Source organism: Macaca thibetana, chromosome 16 (genome assembly GCF_024542745.1).
Source record: "Macaca thibetana thibetana isolate TM-01 chromosome 16, ASM2454274v1, whole genome shotgun sequence".
In the NCBI taxonomy this organism is placed as follows: Eukaryota; Metazoa; Chordata; class Mammalia; order Primates; family Cercopithecidae; genus Macaca; species Macaca thibetana.
In genome coordinates, this window is record NC_065593.1 from 45,513,648 (window position 1) to 45,534,219 (window position 20,572).

General features: G+C 45.3%; 2 protein-coding genes across 10 annotated transcripts in view; both read left to right on the plus strand.

The window, feature by feature from the left end:
* SPOP (speckle type BTB/POZ protein) overlaps positions 1-8,032 on the plus strand; it is an 85,211-nt gene extending 77,179 nt beyond the window's left edge. For all 9 annotated transcript variants that reach the window (XM_050765681.1, XM_050765680.1, XM_050765682.1 and 6 more), the window contains 2 exons: positions 4,583-4,725; positions 6,378-8,032. In XM_050765681.1, the coding sequence (XP_050621638.1) occupies positions 4,583-4,725; positions 6,378-6,522 (288 nt within the window). In that variant the 3' untranslated portion in view covers positions 6,523-8,032. The remainder of the gene's footprint in view (positions 1-4,582; positions 4,726-6,377) is intronic.
* Positions 1-20,572, plus strand: part of PHB1 (prohibitin 1) — a 444,080-nt gene that overhangs the window by 249,454 nt on the left and 174,054 nt on the right. The window lies entirely within an intron of this gene.

Consider the following 20,572-nt stretch of genomic DNA (forward strand, 5'->3'; position numbering starts at 1 on the left):
TGGTGGTGCACGCCCATAGTCCCAGCTACTTTAGAAGCTGAGTGGGACAATCACTTGAGCCCAGGAGGTTGAGGCCACAATGAGCCATGATTGCACCATTGCACTCCAACCTGGGTGACAGAACGAGACCTTGTTTCAAAAAAATAAATAAAAAATAATACAAATAAAAAACCAAAATAGTATAACAACTATTTACATAGCATTTATATTGTATTAGTTAGTATAGATAATATAGGGCTAATTTAAAGTATACAGGAGGATGTACATAACGATACAGGCCAATACTGTCTATTTACTTTTTTTTTTTTTTTTTGAGAAGAGAGTCTTGCTCTTGTCACCCAGGCTGGAGTGCAATGGCACAATCTCGGCTCACTGCAACCTCTGCCTCCCGGGTTCAAGTGATTCTCCTGCCTCAGCCTCCCGAATAGCTGGGATTACAGGTGTCCGTCACCACACCCATCTAATTTTTGTATTTTAAGTAGAGATGGGGTTTCGCCATGTTGGTCAGGCTGGTCTCGAACTCCTGACCTCGGATGATCCACCCACCTCGGCCTCCCAAAGTGCTGGGATTACAGCTGTGAGCCACCGCATCTGGTCTATTTATTTAATTTTTGAGATGGAGCCTCACTCTGTTGCCCAGGCTGGAGTGCAGTGGCACAATCTCAGCTCACTGCAACCTCTGCCTCCCAGGATCAAGCAGTTTTCCTGCCTCAGCCTCCCGAGTAGCTGAGATTACAGGCATGCACCACCATACCCAGCTAATTTTTGTATATGTAGTAGAGACAGAGTTTCACCATGTTGGCCAGGCTGGTCTCGAACTCCTGATCTCAAGTGGTCTGACCACCTCAGCCTCCCAAAGTGCTGGGATTATGAGTGTAAGTCTCCATGCCTGGCCAATACTGTCAGTTTATATAAGGGACTTGAGCATTCACAGATTTTTGTATTTGTGGGGCCGCTGAACCCAGCCAGTCCCCTAAGGATACTGAGGCATAGCTGTAATCTTTTACCTAGTGTCCTGGTTAGCACTTTCAGCTTTTACCTAAGTAGTTATCGAAATAGAAAGTATTTCTGCAAAATTATGAGAGAATTAATAGCTTAATAGTAGAATAAATTATACTTCATAAGACACATTTCAATTTGAGAAGTGTTAAAGTGTGAAAATAAAAACGCAGATCTTAGAATCAAAGACATATGATGATTACCTAAAATAATTTGGTCAGTGATTCCCAAAATAAGGTGAAATATCAACAGATATTAGGTTGGTGGGAAAGGCTTATGAAAAATACTGAGTTTAACCAAGACAAATAGTTGCTGTCTTACTGCAGGATTTCTCAGAACCTGTAGCATATTAATGTTACTGTGAATTTTCTAACAGGAATTATGATAGACAGCATTTCTCCAATTTAGTGAACCCTGGAATCCTTTTTCTCAAGGATCACCTGCAAGATTAGTGGTCAGTGGCCGGGCGCGGTGGCTCACGCCTATTATCTCAGCACTTTGGGAGGCCAAAGCAAGCGGATCACGAGGTCAGGAGATTGAGACCATCCTGGCTAACACAGTGAAACCCTGTCTCTACTAAAAAATACAGACAAACAAAAAAGTTAGCCAAACAAACAAAAACCAATTAGCCGACTATGGTGGCGGGCGCCTGTAGTCCCAGCTACTCGGGAGGCTGAGGCAGGAGAATGGTGTGAACCTAGGAGGCAGAGCTTGCAGTGAGCCCAGATTGCGCCACTGCACTCCAGCCTGGGTGACAGAGCAAGACTCCGTCTCAAACAAAACAAAACAAAACAAACAAACAAAAACAAAACAAAACAAAACAAAAAAACGTTAGTGGTCCCCGAAACACACATTGGGAAATGGACTTTCATTGTGTAGGTACATCAGAGAGAGAACTCAATACCCTTCTAGGCCCTGCAGTCTGTGGACACATGACCTGTGGGGAAGGGTGAAAGAATTGGTGTTTACCCTGTGGGAGCTTTTCCTGTGTTGGGGGACAAGTGGAGTTGGCGTGAGGGTGGGAAAAGGGTGTAGACCCTGCCAGCAGTAGACTCTGTGAGAAAGAAGGTTCTCTGCTGAAAGCACCCCCTCTTCCTGCCGTGATGCTGCAATACCCATTGCTGGGAAAAGTGGGTTCTGGTCTAAGGACACAAGAGCCTTCCAGTGTTTGCTCATGGGATAGTCTACCTCCCTTTGTGCCTGAGGACAGAGGAAAGTGCCTGTGTTTATAGTGGAGGTTTAGCTTTATTGATGGGCTTTTTGGAGTGTATGTAGAGGATGGGGTAAGTAAATGCAATCGGTGCTCTTGATGAAGAAGATTGGAACAGTAACCATATCCTTCTTGTCACTTTTCAAGACTTTATGAGTACAATTAAGCAATGTGAAAATTCCATACCCTTCCAGTCTACCTCAATTCTGACCAAGGGAAACTTGCTTTTAATGGAGACAGTAAGAAAATATTCACTGCAAGCTCTGGGAAAGTAGAAGACATAATCCAATACCTGCCTTTTATAAAGTTAATTATGATTTTGCCTGATCTGTGCTCTGATTTTTAATGAAGTGGTCGCTTGTGCTTATACACTTCAGGTGTTTATCCTCTCATCTTCTAGATTCCATAAGGATAAGTATTGCAAGGCCCACTTTTTAGACAGAAATACTAAGGCTCAGAGTTGTATATCCGCAGAGCCAAGATTAAACTTCTGCTGTGTCCCTGAGTTTTCATTCTTGCTACCTAGCTGGAAAACCTACTGGTAACCTACTGTAAGGACACAGGGCATGGTGATCAGCCTGAACTGCCATTTCAAGGATAGCATTTCAGCACAATGTGTTAACTTGTGGTTTTAAAAGATAAAGCTGTTGAATCACAGCAGTGCTTTAAATTTATGAATGAGAAGTAATTGAAGGGTGCATTTTCAAATTCCATTCAGAATTTCCCACTAGACAGTTTTTGCTCCAAGCCTATTTGAAAACATTTTTACCTTTACACCTCTTTGTGAGTTTTAGGAAAACAGAATAAGAAATCTTTCATGGAATGATCTAAACATCTAGAATTTACCCAAGAGGCTGAAACAGCTTCTTCTAAGCTTTTCCAGTCTCCTGGGGACGTGTGTAATTAGACCAAAAACAAAACAAAACTCCTCAGTTAGGCCTGGGAGACACAATTTCCATCTCATGGGTAAGTACTGCCATTAGGCAGGTTTTTCAGAAGCATAATTAAGAAAAAACTTCGTCCCCAAGGGACAAGAATGGCTACTTTTGTCTAATTATGCAGTAGGGATCAGAGCTATTCACAGTAAAAGTCCTTTTAAAAGAATGTATTGAGAAAGGATAAGAGGAATTGTCTGGGCAGCACTGTATAAAAAACTGAACATTTACTAAACCTTTTTTCCAGCCTTTTAAAACAAAAATGGCAACTTCCTTTCTTGCTTATCTAATGTCATTCCTGTTTTCCATGGAAACTGTTTTCCAGTTACTCAAATGTAAAAAAGCTGCACCAAAACCAATAAAACCTCTCTTTTTGCTGCAGGAGATCACAGTGCCAGCAGATTTGCCTCCTTACCCAGAATTGATAACAATGAAATTGTCCTGGTTTGATTGCCATGATTCACCCTGAAGGGGCATTGTGTCATTGAGTTCTGGGGCCTTCAAGCTGGGGCCTATAAGGAGACTGTGCATAGCCTCAAAGCAAGCTGTTTTCCTGTGAACTGATTAATGACATTTTATTTTGTGCCTCCTTGTATTTCCTTCCTCTTTCCTATCCCTGAAGTTCCTAGTAAGTTCATAATCTCATATTAGAGAACAAGTGGTAGAGTTGTATCAGAACCAATCAAGTAGATCAGATGTGCCCAGCATTAACCCAGGCTTTCCATTTCAAGAACAGTTATGCCCTTTTCTTAGAAAATACAAGTTTTTAAACTGAAACTGCATTAGACTCTCTGCCACTTTGTCCGTTTACCCTGAGAAGCTTAACCTGAACCCCAATAAAATAAGACTCTATTTATCCTTCTCTATTTAAAAGGAGGCCTTTAGTTGACCCTCATTCAGAAACAACTAGTGGCAGAGGTGCTGGTAAAAGTCACCACAGGCTTCTTTTCACAGCCTGATGGGTCAGTTGGCATATCCTGCTGGGCTAGTGACAATGCTTAAGTCAAAAGGACTGTGCTTCACCCTCTTCTGGCTCTAAATAAGGGGATTGCAGTAATGTCCCTGTTGACTTGAAGTAGACTGATGCCTCACTGTAATCATTAAGTGGTAAAGGTTTAAGAACAACTTTCATCACAGACTGGAGGAGAGTAAACTTCAAGATGCAGATCTACCCTGTAATTGCCATTTTTCTAATAGGTAGACTTTAGAACTCTAATGGCAGCTTTCCAAGTTATTTTAGCTGTTTACGTTTCAAGCTTAAAGATCTAACCTTAAGAATATGGTTATGTTTTATCATTGCAGTAGTAGCTTTTCATGGTCTGTGCAGTTCTGTTCAGGTATCTAGTTAATATGATGGTACAGCTAAAGAAAACAGCTTCAGTAGTGGTCAGCCCAGAGCTGTTGCTGCTCTGACGACAGCAGTGCTTGTGTTTTACAGTATGCCCTGGAGCGTTTAAAGGTCATGTGTGAGGATGCCCTCTGCAGTAACCTGTCCGTGGAGAATGCTGCAGAAATTCTCATCCTGGCTGACCTCCACAGCGCAGATCAGTTGAAAACTCAGGCAGTGGATTTCATCAACTAGTGAGTTGGCATCTTCAAAGTTCTTCTTTCAGAATAGTTGGATAGCTGAAGAAATGAGAAAGACTTTGAATTAGTGGGTAAAGCAGGCAAGTAGCTTCATTAACCTTTTGGCAGTAAGTATAGAGCTTTCATCTTCTCCTTCAATTGACTGTATGGAAAATGGTTTTACCTTCATGGGTTGAATCCTATTGGTGAGTAAAGTGTTTTACTTCCTCATAGTGAATCGAAGTGATGAAAATAACTTGCCTGAAAAAGCTGTGTGCCCCAAATTATAGTATCTTTACTTCACACTCAGTGACTTAATAAAAGACATGTAGATTTCTAGGAGGATAGAGATATGTTTATGAGTTGGTAAAATGTACCTCACGTTCAGTTACAGAATGAGGAAAAGAGAAGGGATCATCAGGAGCTGGTTTCATAACACTGTTTTGAGAAAGAAATGTTCATTCCACTAGGTCTGTTCCTTCATCTTAAGTGACAAATGACCTGGCAATACTACTTTCTGAAATAATAATATGAAATAATATGAATAATAATATGAAAGATGAATTGTAACTACAACCTATCTTCTCAGTGGGACATGTTCTATCCCTTGCCTCATGGAGAGAGCAAAAGCTGGGAAAAACCCGAAGAAGAAAAGCCCTCACAACAGCAGTTCTGGGGCAAGACAGGTCTGAGACATTCCAGATGATTGAGTGAACAATATTCAACATAGAAAATTCCCAAAGACAGGAAATAACATCCTCTAGGTCTAGTTGTAGAATTATTTTCTAAGGAGTGATCAAGTGAGGCAGAAGAAGGAGGGGAGAGACCCATCAGTGTGAGTTCCTTTGAGTGCTTACTGTGTGCTGGACAATTTGCTTGGTGCTTTTGAGATATTAACCATTGAATGAAGTATGGTTATCCTCTCCTCTTTTTTGATAATCACCTAGGCCCCGGGCTCTGATCTGCCCTGTGGTTAAAGGCTGGTGAGTGGCAAAGCCAAGCAGAAGCTCAGGGCTTCTGGCTGAGGGAGCCCATGCTCCTTTTTTTTTTTTTTTTTTTTTTTTTTGAGACGGAGTCTCGCTTTGTGGTCCAGGCTGGAGTGCAGTGGCCGGATCTCAGCTCACTGCAAGCTCCGCCTCCTGGGTTTACGCCATTCTCCTGCCTCAGCCTCCCGAGTAGCTGGGACTACAGGCACCCGCCACCTCGCCCGGCTAGTTTTTTGTATTTTTTAGTAGAGACGGGGTTTCACCGTGTTAGCCAGGATGGTCTCGATCTCCTGACCTCGTGATCCGCCCGTCTCGGCCTCCCAAAGTGCTGGGATTACAGGCTTGAGCCACCGCGCCCGGCCCCATGCTCCTTTTTATGATGGGCATCACCGGTGAATATAAGGAACATAGGCAGTGTTGAGGGCCTGGGGAACATTCCGCTTTTTGTTTTTGAGAATATAGTGGCTCAAAGTCCTGGTTTTCAGATGACGACAGCCACAGGCAAGTCACCAGTCTGCGCATTGTCTCACAAGCAAATTCTCATGCATATTAAGGGTTCTGTCTGTTTCTTGCATTGACACACTTTATACCTAACACTGGAAAATTAGGCTATCTAGGTGGCTGTTGAATTCATCCCCTGCTCACTCCCTTTGGTAACCCATTTCTCCACATTTCTCCTAGTCATGCTTCGGATGTCTTGGAGACCTCTGGGTGGAAGTCAATGGTGGTGTCACATCCTCACTTGGTGGCTGAGGCATACCGCTCTCTGGCTTCAGCACAGTGCCCTTTTCTGGGACCCCCACGCAAACGCCTGAAGCAATCCTAAGATCCTGCTTGTTGTAAGACTCCGTTTAATTTCCAGAAGCAGCAGCCACTGTTGCTGCCACTGACCACCAGGTAGACAGCGCAATCTGTGGAGCTTTTACTCTGTTGTGAGGGGAAGAGACTGCATTGTGGCCCCAGACTTTTAAAACAGCACTAAATAACTTGGGGGAAACGGGGGGAGGGAAGGGCCCAGGACTCGGGGCTGTTCAACCTAATGAAAACCCTGTTGCTGCGTCACTGTGTTCCCTTTGGCCTGGCCAAGTTTGATACTGTGGGGATTCAGTTTAGGCGCTGGCCCGAGGACATCCCAGCGGTGGTACTTGGGAGAAACCTGTCTGCATCTGACTGAGCAGAATAAATCGTCAGGTGCCTGGAGCAAAAAGGAAAAAAAAAAGAAAGGACATTGAGTTTTAACAGAAGGGAAAAGGAAAGAAGAAAAGATTTTTGCAGAATTTCTCAAAAATCGGTTTGTGGATTCCAGTAGTATTTATATTGAGAGAAACAAATTTTAGTCCTTCCAACTGTGCTAAAACTTGGATATTTGTGAAAACTCACCACCATACAAGCATCAGAAGAGCTCTCTTGTTGTTAGCACTTACTGTTTGCAAGAACAGAATGCATCCTTTTATCCTTTTATGAAAAATGACAAGTGAAGGCAAAAGGGGAAGGTTATTTGATCTGGAAGATGAGTGTTCTGATGTGGTGGCTTTTGCAAAAATCTTTATTGGTGTTGAAAACTGGAAAAAAATAACTCATCCAGAATTCATACTGTCTTGACAAGAACTATGGTTCTCTGTTTTTAGATATTGTGGAAAATGTTTTTGGGCATTTTTCTCTGATTTTATTTCTTCTCCCCCGCCCCTTTTTCTAAAAAACAAACAAAAAAACACACAAAACAAAAACAGAACAAAAGAAGAGAAGAGAGAAGGAAATTTTATTAATTAAAGATGCTGTGTGATAAAATCCCAGCCCAGATTGCTCAGCTGTTTGTACCTGACTTGCCGCCTGCATAGGAGCCAGTTCTGTTCCTTGTGACTAGCCCCTCTTCCTCCAGGGGAGAACTTCCAAATGTTAATTTTTTCTTTTTGAAAATATAAATAATTACTATTTTGTACTGTGTGGTATCTCTGGTCTTTTGTTTCACTCACCTGCCTTGTCTCTTGGGTCTGAGTCCCTTGCTTAAGGGATTTTGAAGTCCTAGTTTTCAGCTTGCAGAGATTATGTTTGAAATGTCTAATGAGCCGTAGGGATTTGTTGAGACTCCGTAATTTCAAGTTTTCTTTGTGAGCTATCAGCATCTGCCAGTCTCTTGTCCTCCCTGAGTATCTCACAGTCCATATCCTGATGAGGGATCAGGCCCCTACCTGTGCCAAGGCAAGTCATGGTAGTGGGCTTTTCTGCACCCTGTATGTTTTAAGACCTAATCCCCACCTCCCTTCTCCTAATTAAACACAAAAAGATCCAGGGGACATAAATGTGGAGATTAAATAAAGGGAAATTATTGTCTCTAACTGGTTCTGTCATTGACTTGATGTGTTTCCAGAAAAGCTAGTATCTGAGCTCACAAAAATCTTCTGGGGCTCCCTGTCTGCCTTTTTTGTGGCTCTGTTAGGACAGTGGGATATATGCATCAGCTATTTGGCCAGCGTGTGTATTTTTTTACCTTTGATGGAACCTCAACCTATTTCACCTTCCAGTTCCCTTCAGTGGACCTTAGATTTTGTACATTTTCCAACTTTCATTTATCTTACTGCCTCTAGAATGGATAAATATGATCTGTTACTAATATAATCAAAGGCAGGATTAGTTTATTGGAAACCATTCCATTGCACTTCCCAGTTTCCCTTGGGAAGTGTCCCCTGTGTGAGGAAGTACCCAGTTCTACATGTGCTGGCTGCTGGCTGCTGTCCTGCGCCTCCTCCGTCCTAGCTTTCCAGATCAGCACACAAGTCCAGGGATCCAGGCGAACTCGAAAGTCTCCTCTACCCATATCGTCTTAGGTTTTTCCAGCCAAATTTGTATACAATATTTCATCTGAACTTCTGAACAACTTGACGAACTTGGTAGGACAGGTGAGACACGGCATCTTCCCACTGTGTAGATGAGAGAAGCAGAAACCCAGAGAAGGGACATGCCTCAGATCACACAACTATTGAATGCCAGATCTTCTAATGGAGTATCCTGAAGATTATGTAATTAACTGGAGGAAGTTCCATTTCTGAAATGTTTAGGTACAAAACTGAAAGTAAAGCTTCCTTCCTGTGGGAATAGCAAGAACAAAGCTCTGGAAAGGTGCCTCTGCTGGCCTGTTCTTCAGAGGTTCCAGAAGGACAAACCAGGCTTCAGATTTGCTTTCCTCTTCATTCACAGACAGCTGTGGGTTGAGAGGCTGGTGAGTTCAGGGACTATGCCCTCAGGAGGATAGCAGTCCTGGCGCCTCGCTTCTGTCAGGACGAAGGTTTCTTCTGGGAGCTTCAGTATTTATGGAATTTCCAACTTGGGCTTTACTGTGGGTACAAAGCTGTTGGGATTTCAGGTACAGGTAAAGCTACTTGATGCTCCTGTCATTATTTCATTCTTTCTGGGCATGTTTGTTTTTGTTTTAAATGATACAGTTGAAGCCATCTGGTTATGACAACATCAGAGCCCCAGCATACTGTTCATAAACCTCCCACTGCCACCACCCCCCTCCCTTAGCTCCCCCACATCTGAAATTTAATTCAAGTTAACTCCACAATCTGGGGCATGAGCTGTCACTGCAGAGATGTCCGTGCCAGTGAAACAGTTGGAGATTTCAATTCCACAAGGATATGGCTTATTTATCAAAACAGTATTTCAGGCAAGTAGTTTCGCAGAACCATTGGAGTTGCAGTTTCAGATCCACATAGAGTATCTGGCATCATGAGCATCTCCCCTTCCCCTGTGTTGTCAGCTCCCCCCATATATCCGACCACCTATGGAAAATTTTCCCCATTCCCTATGTAAAGATTAAAGCTCTTTGCATTGTTACTAGACATCTCAAGCATCTTTGTGGGTTTTAACAATTTGGGTAAGAGATGCTCCTCTTTTCCTTTTCACTGTTAAAGCCTTTTTGGTCTTGAAGAGCACGCGCGCGCGCGCGTGTGTGTGTGTGTGTGTGTCTGTGTCTGTGTGTGTCTGTGTGTGTGTGTGTGTGTGTGTGTGTGTGTGTGTGTGTGTTTTGTTTTTTAATTCCAGCCAGGGACATTGAGATCTTTCTTAGGCCAGAAGATCTCTGGCTTGACCACAGCTCTGCACATTCATCTTTAAATCTGGTGTAAATCTATTGTGGGATCTCCATATTGTATGAGCCTGTGCAGATGAAAGGAAATAGCTTGTATGTTTATGAGCAGAACAAAAAACAGAGGGGGAGTTGAGCTGCACTTTGAAACTGACTATTGCTTTGTTCTTGCTCTTCAACTCCTATAAAAGAACAACTAAATACCCCCCAAAATGACTGTATCAAAGCCTTTGGTTTATCTTTGTCAAAGACAAATTCTTGGCTGGAACCCAACCTTATTTTCCACAACTAATTATCTTTTTAATCAGCTTGAGCCCTGTGTGTTTCCTTTATCTCATGACTTGTCACTGAACTCTGCCCTACATCATTTAGATTCATTTCTAATGGCTTGCTGACTAATCTTAACATTCAGGTGAGTATCGTTGGACTGCTCTTTGTGTACGTGTATGCGCAAGGTGAATGCGTTTTCTTCTTTTAATTTCAGAGGTGACCGTGCCATGTTGGGGCCTTTGACCCAATAGGTGGACACCTCATGGAGACAGTGAGCAAGAAAGCAAATGTAGGACGATCAGTATTTGGGATAATGAGCTGGGAGAACCAGAAGCTTTGACCTCAGGATGAGAACAGGAACTTGAATGTTGTTGACTGATGGGATCTTAATGCCGCTGAGCCGTTAGCAAGATGATCCCCCCCCCCCTCTGTAAATCCTATAGTGCTGGAGTAGAAAGTGGCATCTGGATACTATTTGGTCTTGATTTCTGCAGCTCTAGGGAAAAAAAAGAATTTTAGACTTGAGGGAATTCAGTACAAGAAATCGAAATGATGAAGGAGTTGAAGGGGATCAACTCCAGAGGAGAAATGTTATGAAGATAAAATATGTGTAACTCAGGTTTGGGGATGTAGCTCCAGTAACTGCAGTTTACAGATCTCACAGGAGTTCTCAACATTTGCCAGCTTATCTTGCACAGCTCCCATTCATTCCAACTGTATAGCTTGGGAAGATGGCTATGTAACTTCCTCAAGGTCACTCAGCCTGACTCTGAGCCAAGAAACAACAGAAGGCAAAGGGATAGCTTTGGAGCTTAGACCCAAGGACCAAAGAGAAGGTGAAAATCCAGGAGTTTGCCTGGTAATAAAGTGGACACATCCACTTATAACGCTCACTTGAAATAGGGAATGTTGGCTGGTCTCGGTGGCTTATGCCTATAACTCTAGCACTTTGGGAGGCCAAGGTGGGCGGATCACAAGGTCAGGAGTTTGAGACCAGCCTGGCCAGCGTGGTGAAACCCCGTCTCTAGTAAAAATACAAAAATTAGATGGGCATGGTGGCGTGTGCCTGTAGTCCCAGCTACTTGGGAGGCTAAGGCAGGAGAATCTCTTGAACCTGGGAGGCAGAGATTGCAGTGAGCCGAGATCACGCCACTGCACTCCAGCCTGGGTGACAGAGCAAGACTCCATCTCAAAAAAAAAAAAACAGGCGGGGGGAGAGTTTTAGCCCTTGCAAGACCCTTAAAGTTGAGTCTCGACAAACCGAAGGAAAAAAAAGGGGTCCCACATGATTCATCTTCTTTTCATGTCTGAGAAAACAGACATCCATGGAAGTGAAGTGGCATGCCCAAGGTTACAGAGATTACATTTCCAGCCACTGAGCAAACAATTGCGGAGCATCTAGGAGGCCTCAGACACTGTGCTAGGCTAAGCCTAGTATGGAAGGTAGGATTTCTGTTCTGTTAACTCAGTCTAATGGAGGAGGCAGAAATAAACCAGAGAGCCCGTAGAACTGAGGACTCAAAAGAATCCATTGAATTTAGCAGTAAGGAAGGAGGTCAAGGGTTACCTTCGAGCGGTTTCAGTCAAATGGTGGAGGCAGAAACCAAGCCTGATGAGGTGAGAAAACATAGATTGAGAATAAGCTCCTCTTTCCAGAAGTTTGAAAGGGAGAGAGGAAGGGGATCTCTCCCACTCTTCAGAATTTGTATCATAATCTAGTCAACACATTTGTTTTTTTCTAGAAGTAATGGTGTACAGGTTGTCCTATAAATGATGGGCACTAGTAACTGATATTTGTTATGAAAGCCATGTTGTAGAACAACTGTAGCTTTAGGTTGAGAAAAAATTGCCTTCAACCCTTACATGATTTTGAGAAGGATTTCTTAAAGACATGTTTTCATACCTTTTTTTTTTTTTTTTTTTTGAGACAGAGTTCCACTCTTGTTGCCCAGGCTGGAGTGCAATGGCACGATCTCAGTTCACCACAACCTCTGCCTCCTGGGTTCAAGCAATTCTCCTGCCTCAGCCTCCCAAGTAGCTGAGATTACAGGCATGCACCACCATGCCTGGCTAATTTTGTGTTTTTAATAGAGACGGGGTTTCTCCATGTTAGTCAGGCTGGTCTCAAACTCCCGACCTCAGGTGATCCGCCTGCCTCAGCCTCCCAAAGTGCTGGGATTACAGGTGTAAGCTACCATGCCTGGCTGACATGTTTCTGTACGTTTTAACCTATTCATCTTCCAAGTAAACATTTGCTTCAGACCTTCAAATGTTTTCATGGGCCAGTGGTTTGGTTCTTGGTGTGCTATAAAGGTACACCATTCAGTTTCCAGACATGGAAGCCGTGGCTGGCAGCATTGCCAGTTCCCACGGTGTAAACACTGTCACCATGGCTGATTTTGCATCACTAAAATGACATCACTGAAGCAGAGTTGGGAAGAGACACACAGCCCAGTATAGCTGAGCATGGATAGTAGTAAAATGTAAAATAATTAGGAAGAAATAAGTCTTGAGTACTTATTACCTTTACCTAATTGTATGTTAGTATAACTGAATTTTTAATAATGGCTGTTTAGCAACCAGTTCTCAAATTCCTGAAAATTTAATAATTATCTCTAGAGAGCCAGTGTGAAGCAGCTCCAGCACACCACTGGACATTTGTGTGCCTCATCTCCTGTTACCCATAGCATTTTTTTAAGTTGTTACTATTTTTTTAGAGAGAGTCTTGCTGTGTCACCAGGCTGGAGTGCAGTGGCACGATCGTGGCTCACTTCAGACTTCTTCTCCCAGGTTCAAGCCATTCTCCTGCCTCAGCCTTCCCAGTAGCTGGACTACGGGTGTGCGCCACGACGCCTGGCTGATTTTTATATTTTTAATAGAGATAACGTTTCGCCGTGTTGGCCAGGCTCTTCTCCAACTCCTGACCTCAAGTGATCCACCCACCTCGGCCTCCCCAAGTGCTGGGATTACAGATGTGAGCCACCGTGCCTGGCCACCCATAGCATTTAAGAAATGCATTTATGGGCTGGGTGCAGTGGCTCATGCCTGTAATCCTAGCACTTGGGGAGGCTGAGGCAGGAGGATTTCTTGAGCTCAGGAGTTCAAGGCCAGCTTAGGTAACACAGTGAGACCTTGTCTCTACAAAAAAAAAAAAAAAAAAAAAAAATTTAAATTAGCTGGGCACAGTGGCATACGCCTGTAGTCCCAGCTACTTGGGAGGCTGAAGTGGGAGGATCACTTGAGCCGAGGAGTTTGAGGTTGCAATGGGCCATGATCGCACCACTGCACTCCAGCCTGGGCAACAGAGTGAGACCCTGTCTCAAAAAACAATACATTTATGTAGTTTGAAAGCAAAATGAAATACTGCCTTTTCAGAAATCGAAAGATACATTGATACATGTTGTATTACATATTTTACTCTCTGGTTAAATTAACACATTTTATAATTTCTATATCTTATCAGTATTGGAAGTGGTTTTTTTTTTTTGGTTTTTTATTTGGAGTCTCGCTTTGTTGCCCAGGCTGGAGTGCGGTGGCGCGATTTTGGCTCACTGCAACCTCCACCTGCTGGGTTCGAGCAATTCTTCTGCCTCAGACTCCCGGGTAGCTGGGACTACAGGCATGTGCCACCATGCCTGGCTAATTTTTTGTATTTTTAGTAGAGATGGGGTTTCACCATGCTGGCCAGGCTGGTCTCGAACTCCTGACCTCATGATCTGCCCACCTCGGCCTCCCAAAGTGCTGGGATTACAGGCGTGAGCCACCACGCCCAGCCAAAAGTATGTATTTTATTGAAACACTAATGAAAAGTAGACATTGTGACTGACATGTCATCCAACATAATCTTAGTGATTCCAGGGAGTTTTCTCCGTAGTGCATCCTTCCTGCCCCGTTATCTCTGAACAACAGTTTTTAAAAGAAGAAAAGGGCATTTGAGAGTGGTCAGCATGCCTGCCAACGGGTGATCCCGAGGGTCTTCTCCTCCCACCGATATTTAAGAATCTCTGCCTTGGTTTGGCCAATAGTTTTTACAGCTCTTTTTGTTTTCTTTGCTAATAGTTCATTTATACATTCCATATACAATGTGCCAAGGACTGTTCTAGTTTCTAGGGATACAACAGTGAGTAAAACTAACTGCTCCTTGTAGTCATTGGAGTCTAATGGGGAGAGATTATCCTTAATAATCCCACAAATAATGTCAAAGCATGGTAAGGGCCCTGAAGGAAATGTGTAGGGTACCATGAGATCCTCTGCATGGAACTATCTTGTCTGGGGAATCCAGAAAGGCCTTTCTAAGAAATCGGCTCTTGAAGTGAGAGTTGAAGAATGAGGACCTGTCAACTTGGTACTCTGGAAGGCACATTCCACACAGAGAAATTGCATTCATAAAACCCTGAGGCAGGAGGGAGCTTATTGTGTTTTTCCAGAAGCCCAGGGCAGGCCAGGTGGCTAGAGTGTGGAGAGATGTGAGAGCAAGTTGGAAGCCGTGGCAGAACCTTTGTTGGTCACATTAGGATTTAGATAACTTAGACTAGAGCGATGGGAAAGCCATGGAGGAGCTTTAGGCAGCAGGGGATGACAAGATCTGCATTTTAATAAGATCTCTGGCTAGAGTATGGAAAAATTAGCATTGGGGTTGGGGGTGGAAGAAGGCAAGAGATGACAGAACTTGAAGTAGGGAGGTGGCGCAGCTGGAGAAGAGTACATCTACTTGAGAGGGATTTTAGGGAGCAAATTTGGCAGAACTTGATGAATTGGACAGAGTAAGGATGAAGAGGTTTCTGGCTTGTGTGAATAGATGGATTTACCAGAAGCGAGACCAATGGGAAGATAAACAGGCTTGAGGCGATCAGGTCATTGATTTTATTTTACTTGTTGACTGTGAGATGCCTTGAGAAATCCAAATGAAGGTATCACATGGGCTGTTGAATTGGTAAGCCTAGAGCTCAGAAGAGAAGTTGGGACTGGAGAGATGGTTCTGGGAGATACAGGTTTAGGGTACCATCAAAATCCTGGGATGTTAGATCACTGAGGAGGAGTGTAGAGTGAGGAGAAAGGGGGCCCGGGACTGAACTTTATGGAATTCTTATACTTCAAGGCTAGTACAGGAAGATACACCACAAAGGAGAAGTGGCCAGAGATCTATATGGAGGAAATACAAAGTTAAGCAAACCAGATTTAAAAAGAAAAAAAAAAGTTTTTAAAAAAATGCTGTTGAATAAAAGAGTAAAAGATGTCCACTGGAGTTAACAACATGGAAGTAATTGGTGACCTTAGCCAAGGCTGTTTCAGGGAAGGGACCCTGATGGGGGAAGGTGAGGAATGGGAGACAGAGAAGCCTTTGAGGCATGGCTGTGAAGGGAAGGACAAGGTTAGGACAGTAATTGGAGGAGGAAAATGCGTTGAGGGGAGTGTTTAGGTTTTGTCTATAGAATGAAGGAGACATAACATGTTTAAAGCCGATGGGAAAGATCCAGTAGAGAGGAAGCAGTCAAAACTCCAGGATCCAGTAGAGCAGGGACAGTCTATGCCTTCAAGTTCTAAGAGTGCTGGAGGAGGAACAGGTGAGTGGGCTTAGGCAGGGATGAATCCTCTCTCTGGATGTGAGGAGAGTCCTGCAGAAATAAGTGGGTTTGTCTGATACTGGGAGGTTGAGCAAGTTTGTCGTATGTTTTTCAGATTTAAGTGGAAATAAGGTCAGTGTCTGAGAACTCCTGGGAAAGGGTGGGGTTTGGAGACATGATCTGAACTAGCTGTTGAAGAACAGCTGGTAAGAGTGCAGGCTGCACCGAGGGCCCAGCTGCGGCAGGTGTTTGGAGAGCACACACCTGGAGTCCAGGAATCTGGCTTCCATCTCCTGCCACCACTTGTGATCCTGGCCTTAGTTTTCTCATCTGTAAAATGGGTATATCTCATAGACTTCTTGTCGGGAATTAATGAAAATATACATGTCAGATCTTTATCATGGTGCCTGGCATTGAATAAAGACCTCAGAAAGGTAAACTGCTACTGATATTATAGCTATTGCTATATTGTTGTTTCTGAACTAAGCCATATATGGCCTTCTGAGACCAGTTCCTTTAAGGATTTCTTGGATTGGAATAAAAATCTACAATGACACACTAAAATGGGCACCTTTGGGAGTGTGGGAATCTTCTGAGTAGGATTCACTCGGGAAAAAGCATCCTAAGTAGACGAGCTGGCCTGGCGTCCTGCAAGGTTCCAGGTATCTCGCCTGTTGTGATATATGGAGGAGGAAGAGTCCACAGAGGTCCCAGGAAAGAGCCTGCATCAAATCTTTCAGTCACCCGGAAATCACTCTTTCCTTCTTCATTTATGATCATCACTGTCATTGTTACAGTCTCCAAAAGTGAGATTAGGCATACCAGAAAGGAAGTTCAGAGGCAGGGCAGAGGCACTTTGGCTTGTAGGTATAAAAATAAGAGTTGGGGGCTGGGCGCGGTGGCTCTTGCCTGTAATCCCAGCACTTTGGGAGGCCGGGGTGGGCGGATCACCTGAGGTTGGGAGTTCACGACCAGGCTGACCAACATGGTGAAACCCCATCTCTACTAAAAATACAAAATTAGCCGGTCGTGGTGGCGCATACCTGTAATCCCAGCTACTGGGGAGGCTGAGGCAGGAGAATCACTTGAACCTGGGAGGCGGAAGTTGCGGTGAGCCAAGATCGTGCCATTGCACTCCAGCCTGGGCAATAAGAGCGAAACTCCATCTCAAAAAAATAAGAGTTGGGGTTGGTCACAGTGGCCCATGCCTGTAGTCCTAGCTACTCCAGAGGCTAAGGTGAGTGGATACTTTGTCCAGGAGTTTTTGAGACTAGGTTGGGGAACATAGTGACACCCTGTCTCTAAAAAAACTTTTTTAATAAAAAAGAAAAAACAAGGGTTGAGGAGGGGAACGCACTTGGGACCCAGGAGCCCTGTGTCCTGGGCTATTGCTGCCTTCCGAGTGGCCAGGGAAAGATGGACGCAAACCTGCTAAATCAAGCCCATCTTCCCTACACTATCTTCTTTAACTTCTCTTCTTTTTTCTTTTTTTGCCCCCATTCTTCTCTTCTGGAACATAGAAGCTTCCATTTATTTCTCCCCTGTTTTCCTAGACATTTAGCTCCCCGTCTCTAGTCCTGCTCACTGGAGTGACATCTTGAGCCTGATCCTGCCACATTTAGAGAAAAAACAAAACCTGCCTACAATGAGCCCTCCAGTTCTGATCTCCGCTGAGATGTGGCAGATGGCAGAGCCTGCTGAGTGGCAGCAGGCCCCCTCCTCTCCCAGGCCTGGGAGCTGCCAAGACTGGGAAATGGGGGCATTATATACCTTTCCACACTCATCCCCCATCTACCCTCTATTTACCAAAGCCAGTGTGGCATGGCACAATGTAGCTGCCTCCTCACCTGCGTCTTTTCCCTTCTCTTTCTCCCTGTCCCTGTGAAAGATTCCCACAATAGAAACTGCATTGAGTTCATCTGTGAGTCAACCAGATTCACCAGCCAGGCCCTGTGTGTACCCCAGGCACTTGGCTCTTCTCAAAGTATGGAAGGAAAGAGTCACAAAAGGCCCTGTCCTCAGGGGACTCACTATGCGGCAGGACAGGCACAGTCCTCACCCTCAAGGGTACAGTCCAAGACAGGGATATGTTTCACACACCCATTCACAGGGGGTACCAGCAAGGGACCATGGGGCCGTCCAAGCCCAGAGAAACTGGTCTGCCAGGTGAAGGTGATGAGGCTGGGTGAGGAGAGACTGGGTTATCAGTACGTGGTTGGGGGACAGGGCACTGGGGCCAGGACTCAGGGCAAGGTAAGGCAGAGGGTCCTCGTGCCTGGAGAGTGTGCCTGGCAGACAGCTCTCTGGGTCCCTAAATAAAGATCCGTTAGTCGCTTGCATTCTCTGAGCCTTTTTTGTTTACAGGTAGAGCTCCAGAGGGCAGTACGCAGAAGAAACCACTCAGTGCGCTGGAAGGGCTGGTGCTTGCACAAGTGGGATGCTGGGCCGAGGAACAGGGAATGCAACCAAGTGCCCCATTTTTGGGCCAGAATCAAGGAAAACAAAAGTAGATTCCTTTTTATGTGTCATCTTTTGTAGACATGACAGACTTCTGACCTTCCCTAGTTTTTTCCTTCACATTCTTCCTAACGCAGTGACTTCTTCCCATTATGCCAGGCTTCCTTGCCCCAGATCCCCTTCATGGCTTGGCAAAGAAAGCCCTCCTTGGTCCTAGGGAGCCTGGACTCCCCTCACTTTGGGGTGAAGGCAAAGCTGTGCCCAGCTAGGATATGCAGTAAGGAATGATAGAGCCCATGGCCGTTCTTCTCCCTACCTCCCACCCAGGCTTGGCAGGAGCAGGAGGGGCATGATGAGCTGTCATTGGGCCGCTGGTCTTGAGCATTGCCCCTGTACTAAACACGGCTCCAACTCACAACAGCCCTCTGCGAGGAGCAAGCATCCCCACTTTACAGATGGGGAGATTGAAACGCAAAGATGTTCAGTAACTTGCCCGAGGTTTACAGTTAGGAGGTGGTGGGGAAGGAATTTGAATCCAGGCAACCTGGCTTCAGAATCTCTGCACTCAGCTGTTGTGCCACATAGCCTGCCCTGAAAAGAAAGAGAAACCCAGCCCTCTCCCCATTCCTGTGGATGTCTGTGAGCTCCAGCGGCTGGGGCCGACAGTGATATGGGGGCTCACCATGCACTGGGCCAGTTTAGCCCTCACAGGAACCATGTGAGCAGGTAGGGAAGAATTGCCATCCAAGGCCCAGAGAGGCAAGGTGGGTAGATAAAGATCACATGCCAATGAAGACTCAAGACACAGCTCTCTTCAAACATATCCCAGCTGGGCACAGCTTTGCCTTCATCCCAAAGTGAGGGGAGTCCAGGCTCCCTAGGACCGAGTAGGGCTTTCTTTGCCAAGCCATGAAAGGGATCTGGGGCAAGGAAGCCTGGCATAATGGGAAGAAATCACTGGGTTAGGAGCCAGAAGCCTTGGCTGTCTTCTGACTAAGAGATTCAGGGTGAGACCTGCCCCTCACTGTGCCCCAGGGGCCAACCTGGGTCTCTGAAGACCTTTCTAGAGAAGACAACATACAATATCAGGGACAGGTGGGAGGAGGGGTGTGCCAACACTGGCTGGCATGCCACCATCCTTTCCTGCTTTCACCCTTCCTGCCACACCTGCTCTTCCGGCCAGGAGGATCTGGGAATTTGGGGTGCATACCGTGCAGCAGTCTGTCTTCCTGTTGCCACTTCCTCTCCCACATTAGCGGGTTGAGGCTGTGATCATGCATCAGCACACAGGTGTGAGGCACAGCAGCGATGACCTCTCATGCAGAGTTGGATGAGCGGCAGCACCTGCATGGAGCCGCACTTCTGTAGGGAGTGCCACCCTGCTTCTGGCGAGTTTTTTTTTTTTTTTTTTTTTTTTTTGAGACGGAATCTTGCTCTGTTGCCCAGGCTGGAGTATAGTTGTGTGATCTCCGCTCACTGCAACCTCCGCCTCCTGGGTCCAAGCGATTCTCCTACCTCAGCCTCCCGAGTAGCTGGGACTTCAGGCACCTACCACCACGCCCAGCTAATTTTTGTATTTTTTGTAGAGATGGGGTTTCACCATATTGGCCAGGCTGGACTCAAACTCCTGACCTTGTGATCTGCCCGCCTCGGCCTCCCAAAGTGCTAGGATTATAGGCGTGAGCCACTGCACCCAGCCTCTGGCGAGTCTTGAGGGGCACACAGTCCCTGCCCTCAGGGAGTCTCTGGTCTGAGGGGGAAGGCCGCTCCTGTTCCCTGTTTCTAGTCTAGAGGGGACATCCACATTTCCTGCTTAGAGAATCCACAGGCGGGCACTGCAGACACTACTCCAGACCCAACCCAAGTCCAGGGATAGCAACAGGCTCTTTAGAGGTTGTGAATGGTAGGGACAGCAAAGGAAGTGAGATGAGGGTAACTGAAGCAGGATTCTGGAGGAGAGAGGAAGAGGATGAGATGAGTGGGAGCACAGAGGGCTTGGTACTGGAGGGCTTGTTCAATAAAGCATGTAGATAGCCTCCTTCGCTTTACCTTTGGAAGAATCTTTGAGGTGTGGAATGGTGGGGCCTGGTGGTTTCAGCTCTTCCCTCTTGAATTTCTCCTTCCTTTTGGGATTTCTTAGTTCAACTCCAGCTGCTGATATCACACTGACTCCAGTAGAACATTTCTCTTGCTTTAAGACTATGGCTCAAGTGTGAATCAAAGCCTCTTCACCTGGATGTCCTGGACCAGGGGAGACCAGCCAGAACTATCAGAGGCTTTGTTAATTAAGCAATTGTTTAAGGACTAAGTACTAAGGGAGACCTGAGGGTGTATTAACACAAGATATCCCCCAAACAGCCCAGCTTACAGGTCTGGGTTTCTGAGTCTGCCTTTGCCAAGGCTTAGCAGGCTCTGACCTGGGCTGAGCTCCTTCCTTCTGCCTCTATCAGAAGAAGCCAGTTGAGGCTCAAGACCATGAGAAGAGGCCAGGTGTGGTGGCT